Source organism: Arvicola amphibius, chromosome 12, assembly GCF_903992535.2.
Source record: "Arvicola amphibius chromosome 12, mArvAmp1.2, whole genome shotgun sequence".
NCBI lineage: Eukaryota > Metazoa > Chordata > Mammalia > Rodentia > Cricetidae > Arvicola > Arvicola amphibius.
In genome coordinates this window covers 76,837,026-76,850,195 of record NC_052058.2, presented here as the reverse complement: position 1 = coordinate 76,850,195, position 13,170 = coordinate 76,837,026, and the positions used below count along the sequence as shown (strand labels likewise).

The 13,170-nt window shown below is 39.6% G+C and overlaps 1 protein-coding gene across 1 annotated transcript; it reads right to left on the bottom strand.

Moving 5' to 3' along the window:
* Positions 1-2,555: 2,555 nt before the first annotated feature.
* LOC119827709 (40S ribosomal protein S7-like) lies at positions 2,556-3,186 on the bottom strand. Its single transcript, XM_038349540.1, has one exon. The coding sequence runs from the start codon at positions 3,168-3,170 to the stop codon at positions 2,586-2,588; it is 585 nt and encodes a 194-aa protein (XP_038205468.1). The 5' UTR covers positions 3,171-3,186; the 3' UTR covers positions 2,556-2,585.
* Positions 3,187-13,170: the final 9,984 nt, after the last annotated feature.

Here is a 13,170-nt window from a genome sequence, read left to right as displayed (position 1 = left end):
CTGAGACAATACCTGGTTCCAATAAAGACCACAAAGTGTTATGCCCAGTTTGTGGGGAATCCCAAAAGACCACCTGGGAGGCCAACTCACTGAAATGCAAAAGCAAGGTTTATTGTATAGCATGAATAGAGTTTTCCATTTGGTATGGTTCTTCCTCTCCATTTCGAAGTGTGCAGATTTGGGTCTCTCTGAAATAAGAAGCTGAAAAGTTCTTGGGTATTTCCTTCTAGCTGGCATTACTGCATCTACTTCATAACAAAATACAATTTGAAATTATCTTTTTAAAGTAACTTGATTATTTGTTCTAGAGTGCCTGCTGAGAAATTAAAGGAGGAATATAGCCACTTTCATTCCTATACATGCTGTAAAGTTTTTTATATTTAGCCTTTGTTAAAGTTTGTTCAGTTATTTTCTATGTATTCTTCTGTTCCCCACCAAGTCCCCCACATGGTGATACAAACAGATGCCTAAACCAAATGGACCTCGTTACAGTTTTGCCAGCTAGGTAATCCTGTTACACAATCCTATCTAATTGTTTTATGCTTTTTTAAAATAAAGAAGCAGCCTAGAAAATTTAGGCAGCACACAGTGTTTATTTAAAATCAACTTTGGAACTTTATTGGACTGTTTATGGTTAGGTGTCTTTTTTTTCTGAAGTACTTATCTGCAGTGAGGCACAGTGAGTGCTATGTGGGAGGTGATGCTGAGCAAGAATGTGGAAGGAGGAGATGGCTTGCGGGTGGACACAGGGAGGACTTTTTAGGAAATATGATTTCAGGCACAGACACAAATTAGGTTTGTTGTGTAACTAAAGTAGTGGAGTTGGATGAAAATTAATTAAGTGAAGACATATTGCAAAGATTAAAAGAGGTATTTTTAAAGGAGAGTTATAGGGAGTTTTATACATATGGAAAGTTATGGCACCAGAGAATGCATAAACATTCGGTTTAGGCAACAGTTTGGGTGGTGGTGGCATTTATCTAAGGTGGTAATGTAGGAACACCAGGGCTACAGGTGTAGTGATCTGGTGATAAGTATAGTATACTCAAGGTCTTGGGTTCAGTTCTGGGTTATCTAGTCTCTGGTTCTTAGTCACCCAAGCAGTGTCAGGAATGGGTTCCATCTTGTGGAGTGGGTCTTAATCAGATATTGGTTGGCTACTCCTACACGTTCTGTGCCACCATTGTGCCAGTATTTCTTGCAGGCGGGACAGAGTGTAGGTCAAAGATTTTGCAGCTAGGTTAGTGTTTACATTTCTCTTTTGATGACCTTCAGAGTACCTTCCTAAACCAAAGAGACTGCAATGTAGAGACGAAGGCTACATGCAAGCATCAGTTCAATTTCTCCATGTTCAAGGAGTTGTGTGGGTGTTGCCCTCAGGAATGGGGCCCTGATGTTAGTTTGTGGAGAACAACCCATTGTTTTAGCAGCAGCCTGGGTTCTTTGGTCATTTTGATGTGACTACCTTGGCCAATAACTCAATCAAATGCAACTCAGTCCCATTCCTGGAAGCTTCATTTGGTAACAAGGGATGAGCAGTTGAGACTCTGTATCCCCATTATAAGAGATCTCATTAGGATCACCTTCATGGATCCCAGGAAGTTTCTACTGTACTACATTTCCATATCTTCCCTTATATGCCCCTCAGTTCCAGCTGTCTCTCCCCATATACTCTTCTTCTACCCTATCACCCCTTCCCAGATATCTTTCAGTTACTGTCAACACCTGCTCCAGTCCACTTATAAAATCTATTTCTTCCTCCTAGAGAGTTCCTTGTGTCTACCCTAGATCCTCCCACTAAACCTAACCTCTCTGGGTCTATGGATTTTATCTTGGTTATCATTTACTTAAAATGGCTAATATTCACATATGTATTTGTCAGGGTTCTCTAGAGTCACAGAAATTATAGAATGAATCTCTTTCTCGTATATATATATATATGTATATGCACACACACACATATATATACATACATACATACGTATGAGAATTTATTGGATGACTTACAGGCTGCAGTCAAACAATGGATAGATGTTAACAGAAAGTCCAAGAATCTAGCAGTTGCTCAGTTCCATGAGGTTGGTTGTCTCAGCTGGTCTTCTGTACACTAGAGTCCTGAAGAAGTAGACTCCAATGCCAGTGAAAGAATTAGTATGCTGACCTGACAAGGGGGGGGGGCAGGCAGGTGCAGAGTGAGCGAACCCTTCTTTCACTGCCCTTTTCTAAGCTTCCAGTAGAAAGTGTGGCCCAGGTTAAAGGCGTGTCTTCTCATCTCAAGATCTGGATCAAAAGAGTGTGTCTTCCAGTTTCACAAGTGTACTCTCCATTTCTGGATTGGAGTTCATTCCAGATCCAGTCAAGTTGACAACCAAGAATAGCCATCACAATATATAAGCAAATATATGCCATATTTATCTTTCTGGGTCTAGGTTACCTCACTCAGGATGATTTTTTTTTCTATTTCCATTCATGTGCCTATAAATTTTATATCTTTTTTTAAACAGCTGAGCAATGCTTTATGAGTACCACATTTTCTTTTCTTTTTTTTTTTTCACTACGAATGACACTTTATTCAGCCATTTTCTTTACAACTGAAACTCTGGGAATTCAAAATTAACATCCTTGCCCGTGAGCTTCTTATACACACCAGAAAAAGTTTCCACCTTGTGCTCCACGTTGTTCTGCTGTGCTTTGTCTAAATGAACCTTTATGAGCCAGCTGCCGTCCAGTTTCACACGGATCCTCTTGCCCACAATCTCACTCGGGAAGACCAAGTCCTCAAGGATGGCGTCGTGCACTGCTGTGAGCGTGCGGCTTCTGGGGCGCTTCTGCTTATTTTTCGTACTGCTTTTCCGAGTTGACTTGGGCAGAATCCTCCTCTGAGCAATGAAGACTACGTGTTTCCCGCTGAACTTTTTCTCCAATTCACGAACCAGCCGGACTTGGATTTTTTGGAAGGATTTCAGCTGAGGAACTGGTACAAAAATTATGATGGCTTTCCGGCCACCACCAACTTCAATTTCCTTGGCAGCGGTGATGTTCAGCTCCCGCAGCTGCGCCTTGAGATCCGAGTTCATCTCCAGCTCGAGCAGCGCCTGAGAGATGCCCGACTCGAACTCGTCCGGCTTCTCGCCATTGGGCTTGACGATCTTGGCGCTCGAGCTGAACATGGCTCGCCCTTACGGAATGCCGGCTTGGAAAGAGCCCACATTTTCTTTATTCATTCTTCTGTTGTGGGATATCAAGGTTGTTTCCATTTCTGGCTGTTATGAATAAAGCAACAAGGAACATGGCTGAACAAGTGTCTTTGTGGTAGGATGGAGTATCCTTTGGGAATATGCCCAAAAGTAATATATAGCTGGGTCTTGAGATAAATCAATTCCCTCTGTAGACCAGGCTGACCTTGAACTCAGTGATCTTCCTCCTGAGTGCTGGGATTTAGCACCACACCAGGTAATAATTCCATTTCCAATCTTCTGAGGAGCAGAACACTAATTTCCATAGTGGTTGCACAAGTGTGCACTCCCACCTGCAAAGCGTTAGTGTGTTATCCTTATTCTACATCCTCTTCAGCATGAACAGTCACTTGTGTTATTGATCGTAGCCATTCTGACAGATATAAGATGGAATCTCAAGGTACTTTTGTTTTGCATTTTCTTGACAGCTAAGGATGTTGAACATTTATTTGTTTCTCAGCCATTTGTGTTTCCTCTATTGAGAATTCTGTTAAGATCTGTACTCCATCTTTAAATTGAATAGTTTAGTTTTTTTAATATATAGTTTCTTGAGTTCTTTATTTATTTTGGAATTCAACCTCCGTCAGATGTGAGGATGGTGACTATCCTTTCCCATTTCTGTAGGCTGCCATTTTGTCCTTTTGACAATGTCCTTTGCCTTACATTAAAATTTCAGTTTCCTGGGGTTCCATTTATTAATTGTCAATCTTAGTGTCTACGTGATTGGTGTTCTGTTCAGGAAATTGTTGCCTGAGCCCATGAAATCAAGGCTATTCCTCACTTTCTCTTCTAACAGGTTCAGTGTATCTGGTGTTATGTTGAAGTCTTTGATCCACTTGGACTCAAATTTACACAGGGTGATAAGTATCAATCTATTTGCATTCTTCTACATGCAGACATCCAGTTGGACTAGTACCATTTGTTAAAGATGATATCACTTTTTTTTTCTTAAATCCAAATCAGGTACCCATATGTCTTCAATCTTCAATCAATTCAATCCCATTGATCAATGCCTGTTTTAATGCTAGTACCATGCAGTTTTCATTATTGTAGCTCTATTGTATAACTTGAAATCAGGGATGGTAATGCCTCCAGCAGTTCTTTTGTTTGGGATTGTTTTAGTTATCTTTGTTTTTTTTTCCATATGAAGTTGAGAATTGTTCTCTCAAAGTCTGTGAAGAATTGCATTGGAATTTTGGTGGGGATTACATTTTGATCTGTAGATTGCTTTTGGTAAAATGGCTATTTTTACCATGTTAATCCTACTGATCCATAAGCATGAGAGATCTCTTCAACTTCTGATATCTTCTTCAGTTTCTTTCTTCAAAGACTTGGAGTTTTTTTTTCCCACGCCATGAGAGGGCGTGGAATGGCAGGCACACTCGGGACACAGATGGCACACTTCCGCTCTGTGACAGAATCAGGACAGACGGCCCACGCCGCTCTGTGATTGGACTTGGGATTCGGACTCGGGATTCGAACTTGGGATTCGCAAGCGCTGCGCTTAACACTCTGAGCCACTGCTCAGCTCGCTAAGACATGGAGTTTTTAATCATACAGGTCTTTCACTTACTGGCTTAGAGTTACCTCAAGTTACTTTATGTTATGTTATTGTGAAAGGTGATGTTTTCATTTCTTCCTCAGTCTGTTTGTCATTTCCATATAGGAGGGCTACTGATTTTTGTGAGTTACTTTTATATCCAGCTGCTTTGCTGAACATTTTTTATCAGCTATAAGAGGTCCCTGGTAGAATTTTTAGAGTCACTTACATGTACTATCATATAATCTGCAAATAACAATATTTTGACTTCTGCCTTTCAAGTTTTTATCTCTTTGTTCTCCTTCACTTGTCATATTGCTCTTGCTAAGACTTTAAGTATTATATTGAATAGAGAGGTAGAGAGTGGACAGCCTTGTCTTGTTCCCGAGTTTAGTGGAATTGCTTTGGGTCTCTTTTCATTTAATTTGATGTTAGCATAGACTTGCTATAGTCTCCTTTTATTATGTTTAGGTGTGTCCCCTGTATCTCTAATTTCTCTAGGACTTTTTCCATGAAGGGATGCTTGATTTTGTCAAAAGCCTTTTCTGTATCTATGAGTTGATCATGAAGGGTTTTCTTTCAGTTTCTTTACATAGTGGATTACATTTATTGATTTTTGTATATTGAACCATCACTGCTTTCTGAGGTGAAGCCTAGTTGATAATGGTAGATCATCTTTTTGTTGTGTTCTTGGATTTGGTTTGCAAGTATTTTAACATCTATGTTCATAAAGGAAATTGATCTGTAATTCTCTTTATTTGTTGGTTTTTTTGTGTGTGTGCTTTGGGTACCAGGGAAACTGGTCTGATAAAATTAATTGGGCAATGTTCCTTCTCTTTCTACTTCATGCAATAGTTCAAGAAGTATTGGCACTAACTCTCCTTTGAAAGTCTGGTAGAATTCTATGCTAAAACTACCTGGCCCTGGGCTTTTGTTGTTGTTATTGCTGTTGGGAGACTTTTTTTTTATTCTGGAACTTTCAGATGTGCTGTTAAGTTACTAATATGGAATCTATCCAGTTTATTTATGTAAGTACTTATTGCTATGAACTTGCCTTTTGAAACGACTTTTACTGTGCCCTATAAGTTTGGACATACTGTGTATTCATTTTCATCCAGTTCTAGAAAGTTTTTAATTTCTGTCTTGACCCATTTTTCACTCAGCAGAGAGTTGTTTACTTTCTCTGAGTTTGTAAGTTTCCTGCTGTTTCTGTTGTTGATATTCAACTTTAATCTGGTGGCCTGCTAGGATGCATGGAGTTATTTCAATTTTCTTGTTCTGTTGAGACTTGTTTTGTGTCTGGGCAAGTGTTAAATTATGGAGAAAGTTCCATGAGGTACAGAGAAGAATGTTATATTCTTTTGCATTTGGTGTTTGGGTGAAATGTTCTGTAAATATCTGTTAGATCCCTTTGGTTTATACCATCTGTTAACTCTAGAATTTCTCGGTCTAGTTTTTGTCTGGATGACATGTTTATTGCTGAGAATGGGGTATCGAAGTCTTCTCTCAATGCATGAGGGTTTTTGTGTGATTTAAGTTGTCTTTTACAAAGGCAGGTACCCTTGTGTTTTGGCATAGATGTTAAGAATTAAAATGTTATCTTGGTGTATTTTTCTTTGATGGGTGTGTAGTGTTTTTTGCTATCTCTTTTTATTAGTTTTATATTGAAGTCTATTTTGTTACATACTAAATTGGCTATATCAACTTGTTTCTTAGGTCTATTTGCTTGGAATATCTTTTTCCAACCCTTTACCCCAAAGTAATGTCTATCCTTGATGTTGAGGTGTGCTTCTTGGATGCAGAAAACAGATGAATACTGTTTTTGCATCCATTCTGTTAGTGTGTGTATTTTTATTGGGGAATTGAAACAATTGCTATTGAAAGATATCCATGACCAATGACTGTTGATTCCTGTTATTTTGTTGTTATTGGTGGTAATGATGGTGGTGGTATGTGCTTCCCTTCCTTTGATTTTGTTGGTGTGTTTCTGTATTTTTTTTCCTATGGATGCAGCTAACTTTCTTAGGTTGGAATTTTTTTTCTAGCACCTTCTATAGGGTTAGATTTGTGGACAGATATTGTTTAAATTTTACTTTATCATGGAATATCTTATTTTATTTATCTATGGTAATTGAAAATTTTGCTGCATACAGTAGTCTGTAGTCTCTTAGAGCCAGTAGTACATCTGTCTAGGCCCTTCTGGTTTTTACAGTCTCAACTGAAAAGTCAAGTGTAATAATAGGTCTGCCTTTATATGTTACTTGTTCATTTTTCCTTGTAGCTTTAATAATCTTTTTGTGTATTTAGTGCTTTGATTATTATGTGCTTCAGGGACTTTCTTATCTGGTCCAGTATACTTATTGTTCTGTATGCTTGATACATATCTCATAGTCTAGGTTAGAGAATTTTTTCCTATGATTTGTTGAAAATATTTTCTGTGCCTTTTACCTGGGTTTCTTCTCCTTCCTCTATTTCTAATTATTCTTAGATTTAGTCTTTTTAGAGTGTCCCAGAGTTCCTGAATGTTTTTTTGCGAGAATATTTTAAAATCTTCATTGACTGATACATCCATTTCTTCTAGCATATCTTCAATGTCCAAGATTCTGCCTTTCATCTCTTATATTCTGGTGTAGGAGGTTCTTCTGTTCATGTGTTGCTTTCATTGGTTAATGAATAAAGAAACTGCTTTGGGCCTGATAGGGCAGAACTTAGGTAGGTGGAGAAGACAGAACTGAATGCTGGGAGGAAGAAAGCAGAGTCAGAGAGAAGCCATGGATCCTCTGCCTGAGATGGACTCTGGTTAGAATCTCTAGTAAGCCACTGCCATGTGGTGATACTTAGATTAATGGAGATGGGTTAAACTAATATGTAAGAGTTAGCCAATAAGAAGTTAGAGATAATGGCCAAGCAGTGTTTTAATTAATACAGTTTCTATGTGGTTATTTCAGGTGTAAGCTAGCTGGATGACCAGGACAAACAAGTGGCCCCCTCCTCCAACAATATTCTGTTGGTAAAGCTTGCCTCAGTGGTTCCTATTTGAATTTCTATATTTTTCATCTCCAGAATTCCCTCATTTTGGATTTTCTTTATTGATTCTAGCTCAATTTTCATGTCTTGAACAGTTTTTTTTCTTTCCATTACTTGTCTGTGTTTTCTTGGATTTCCTTAAGGGATTTATTCATTTTTTTCTTTAAGGACCTCTGGCATCTTCATATAGTTTGTATTAAGGTCCTTTCCTTGTGCTTCAGCTTTGTTGGAGTATTCAGGGCCTGCTGTGGTAGATTAACTGGTCTCTACTGGAGACACATTGTTCTGGCTATTATTGTGTTTTTATGCTGGTGTCTAGGCATCTAGGTTTGGGATGGTTATAGGTCTAGGTACTGGTTTCTAGGTTTGTTTTTGCTGGGTGGGTGTTTTATTCCTTGGTTTCTGTTTCTTCTCTGGATTTTCAGAGAGTGCGTTGTTTGTGTGTTGCTTGTCTTCTTGGCCTATTCAGCTGGTGTGTTTACAGGGAATTCATGCTAGTGTTGGAGGCTGAGCTACTGGGATGAGTGTAGAAGGAGCGGTGGGCTGCGTCCCGCCACCCGGCTAGCTTTACCCAAAAATAATTACACGGAAACTGTATTCTTTTAAAACACTGCCTGGCCCCTGGCCCATTATCTGTAGCTTCTTATTGGTTGATTCTCATATCTTGCTTTAACCTATATTTAGTAATTTATATAGTACCACGAGGGGTGGCTTACCAGGAGAGATCTTAACCTGTGTCCATCTCGGAGAGGAGAAGCATGGCGACTGCCTGAAGCGTCTGCTCACTGCCTTCTACCCAGCATTCTGTTCTGTTTACTCCGCCTACCTAATTTTCTGTCCTATTGGGCCAAGCAGTTTCTTCACTAATCAACCAATGAAAGCAACACATAGACACTCCTCCATCAGATGAGGTTGGGGAAGGAAAGCTGTAGGAGAAGGTCTTTGTCACCCATTGGGGATGGGGTCAGACAGGAAAGGGAGACTGCTTTAGGAATTCTGCTACAGAGCTGGGAGTGAGACTTGGGGGGGGGGGTGATTGGAACTAGAGGAACAAAAAGAAAGGTGTGGATCTGCCTTCAGCCTACTTCTGGTATCTATTTTTATCTGTATTTGAGACAGGGTCTCACTATGTAGTTTTGGCTGGCTTAGAACTCATCATGTAGACAGGCTAGTTTCAAGTGATCTTTCTGCTTCTGCCATCTGAGTGGGGATTATTCATGTGTGTCACCACCCTTGGAGTATGTTTTTATTGTTGTCTCTAACTAAACATGTGTTCATTGCTAGAAGCAGATGGATTTAATTTTTATTGTTGAATAACACAAGCAGAAAGTAAAATACAAAAAGGATGTTTCCATGTATATAGTAATAAGTTGACATGAAATCTAAATTTATGATGTTTAATTTGAAATATCCTACCAAAACACAATTGATTGACAGGATAAATATTAAAACCACTAATAGGATGCCTTGTTCCTATTGAGGTAGAGGATTATGGGGCAAAGATCATTTTATTTATTACTCTGTGAAGGAAGGAGAAGCAGGCAAACAAATGAGGGTGTGGGCCTGGTGCCCTCCAGGGATACCAAGTGAAGACTAGGTAACCAGTGTCACAGTTCCCAAGCCCAGTGCACCAGGGTTTTCTGCAGGGATATTGAGGGAAGGCTAGGTAAGCACCCTCATGCAGTCCACAAAGCCAGGACACCAGACTCCTTTGCAGGGATGTGGAGAGAACTACCCTCGTGGAGTCCACAAGCCAAGGACAGAATTAACCACTCAAAAGAAACAGGAACAAGTCCCGTGGAACCAGAAAACAAAAGAGAAGTGAGCTTTAAAATGAGATTTCCAGCAACACCCTGCAATGCCTATATAGTCCACAAGCCAGGACCTGAGCCCCATTCCTTTTCTGCTAATTCCTTTTTCGCTAGTGCTGTCAAATGAGTTACCCAAGGAAACTTTTTGGCATTTAAAAAAAAATGGGGTGATAGTGGTGAATATTTATTTAAATTTTTTGTAGAATTACAACGTACAATGGGGGAGGGAAGGCAAGTTTCTTTCTTTTTTTAAATTGTTTTTATTGAGCTATATATTTTTCTCCCCTCCCTTTCTCTTCCCTCCCTTCAATCCTCTCCCATGGATCCCTTGATCTCAATTTACTCAGGAGATCTTGTATTTTTCTACTTCCCATGTAGATTAGATTCATGTATGTCTCTCTTAGGGTCCCCTTTGTTGTCTAGGTTCTCTGGGATTGTGATTTGTTGGCTGATTTTCTTTGCTTTATGTTTAAAAACCACGTATGAGTGAGTCCATGTGATAATTGTCTTTCTGGGTCTGGGTTACCTCACTCGGTATGTTTTCTAGATCCATCTGTTGAAGGCAAGTTCCTTAGTGGTTTAAAATTCCTGTCTTTTTTTTTTTTTTTTTTTTTAAGATTCAGGGACAATAACTCAATGTTACCAGGAACTTTCAGAATTTTCAAAATTACATTTATTTTAAATAAATTATTTTTATTTTATGTGCATTGGTGTTTTGCCTGCATATATGTATGTGTGAGGTGTCAGGTCACCTAGAACTGGAGTTACAGACAGTTGTGAGCTGCCATGTGGGTGCTGGAATTTGAACCCCGGTCCTCCAGAACAGCAGCCAGTGCTCTTAACTGTATTACAATTGTCTTAAAGATACTTCTAACAATAAATGTATCTTTGGTAAAATTTCCCCTTGTAGCCAGCCATGCTCAAGTCACATATCTCCTAGATGAGGGGGATTTGTGTACACATGGCGTTTCCATCCTCAAACTATGAAAGCACAAACTAGAAGTTTGACGTGGAAAGGGAGGATAAATTCAGGCCTTCTTAAACTAAAAAGAAAATAAAAAGATTTATCGCAACCTCGCAGGAAATAATGCTTTAGTTGTTATTAGACTAACTGCCTTTTTCAAGTCCATACCTTCTGGAGCACTGGGATTTCCTCTGACTTTGATTTCTCTTTTCCTGTGTTTTCCTTTTGCGAAGTTTCATTTTTCTGGCTATTCTGAGTAACTGGTGAAAGTAGACAATTACAGTTTAGTGGGTTCCTGGGCTTAAGATTTCCTGGCTGAGAAAGTAAAATAAGTCAGGGCACGCCAACACAAGATTACTGATCTTCTTATTGTTTTGTTATTACAGACACATGGAATAAAAATTCTGAATATAATTAGATACAAAATCCACTCTGTTGTACTTATTTCCCATAATTCCTCTTAGGCTGGTGGGAAATGTATTTCTGGTGAATTCCAGCCTGGAGAGTCACTTTGGTGTACTTCTGAAATAGCCAGTTCAGAGGGTCTGGCTTCAGGTTACAAACACAGTTTTCTATGTTCTTTGTTTTGTAACTGCAAAAATTGACATTTCATTCAAGGAAATTGAAACCATGCTTAGGATGAAGTCTGCTTCTGTTTTTATTATTTTATTATTTATTATTTCACCCCCACCCACAGTTACAGCCTTTTCCCCTCTGCCTTTGTGGGTCTCACACCTGATGGCCACCGAACCACTGGGCTCCTTTGTGCTTTAACATTACACTGTCCCTTCTGGAGGGTTTTGCCTTTAAACCTGATTCAAAAGCCAAATCCCAGGGGCAAAGGCTTCTTGGGGGGATGTCCAGGTAACGACAATGTCTTTCTATGTGCTCTCATGAGCATGTATAGAAGTCTCTTCTGAAGCACCCCTCATGATGTTGTACACTAATGCTTCATTTATATAGTCTCTTCTAGAAGAAAACAACATGCTTTGATGTAAATATGTACATTCCTGCAGAGGTAAAATATGCCAACAGGAAAAGGTCACCTGAGTTTCAAAATTACCATCTTTTAATAAGAGTGACACCAGAGGCAAGACTTTTCTTGCATGGGTTAAGGCTAGCAAAATAAAGTAATATGAAAATTTCCCTCACCCGCTGGTATGAATTTTTTATTTATTATTTTTGTTTTAGTTTCCTTCTATTCCACTCTCTGCTATGTCAACACCAGCCTTTAGAAGATAATATGGCCTAGCTGCTCAGTATTGTTTTTTAATATAATGTATCCTACCCCTGGTATATTTACCTGCCTATATGAATAATAAAGAAAGTAATACCAGAATGCACACACACACACACACACACACACAAACACACACACACGCACGCGCGCACTTCCATACACTGAAAAGTAAACAGTTATTATACCATGTATTTTCCTTTATGGAGAATCTCTTCACCTGCTAATAAAAATGCTTTCATTTCATCACTCTTAATAGGCGCCTTCAAAGGCTGAATGGCTGTATCTGATGTGTGTTTTGCTTTCCTGTACAGTGTCCGTAATAAGTATTTGGGAAGGAGAGGGCGGAACATCTCTTCTGTGCTTTGGCCTGAGGCTGAGCTGAGCCACTAATGAGTCCAGCGGCCTCCAGACTTCCCAGGGCAAAACAGGAAGGCAAAGGAGAGGGGAGAGGTAGCAATGGGGTGACTCATTTTGTTTTTGTCTTTAATTCCTTCTTATCATAAAGTGAAAAACAGTGGCTGGATAAAAAAGAAAAGAAGATGTGGTTTACAAACCTTCATCATCACTTCCTTACTAAAAGGGCACTACAACAACATGTAATTATGAAAGCTGCTTTGGGTACCCAGATTACACTCTTGTGACGCAGGGCACAGCACTTATCTCGACACAAACATTACCTTCGCTGAGGTTTTCAGATTCTGACATCATGTTATGAAACAAAGTAATTGAGAAAATAATAAATCGATTTGGGAAATTCTTTAAATACAGAGATGAAACATTCAGTGGCTGAAGAGAGACATGCCCCTGGGGAAGACTTGGCCAGAAGAGTGCCCGAGCCTGGTTACTGGTGTTATGAGCCACACCTGTCAACACCAGGGTAAAAGCTGAGAAGGCCACCTCCAAGCTTCTCCAACGACCACCCCTGAACTTCCCCACCCCTCAGCCTTTCTCCTTATGCATTTGCTTGCTGAATGAGTAAAACGGGAGCTGAAGGTGCTATGGCCCCTCTCCAGGTTGCTGTCTATCCTAGTAGACCTGGCATGGCCTAGAGGAATTAGCAACTGCTGTTTGCTTCAGCCTTTGTGGCTAAGCCATTGTGCTGAGCAGAAAGAATGGGTATTTATTTTGCCTTCTCCCACAACAAGGTGTAGGAAATCACTAGGGTACTACTTAGCACTGGATTGCCTACTCAAAAGCCACTGTCGCTCTCCTTGTTGGCACAGCCCTGACTTTGGACATTCACGACTCCTGCTGTGCCTTGAGTAAAATTTGATGAAATTAGATAATTCTTTTTTCTCTTGTTGGAATTGGATTAGAGTATAGAACAAAAGGAGACCCAGGAATTAAGTAAT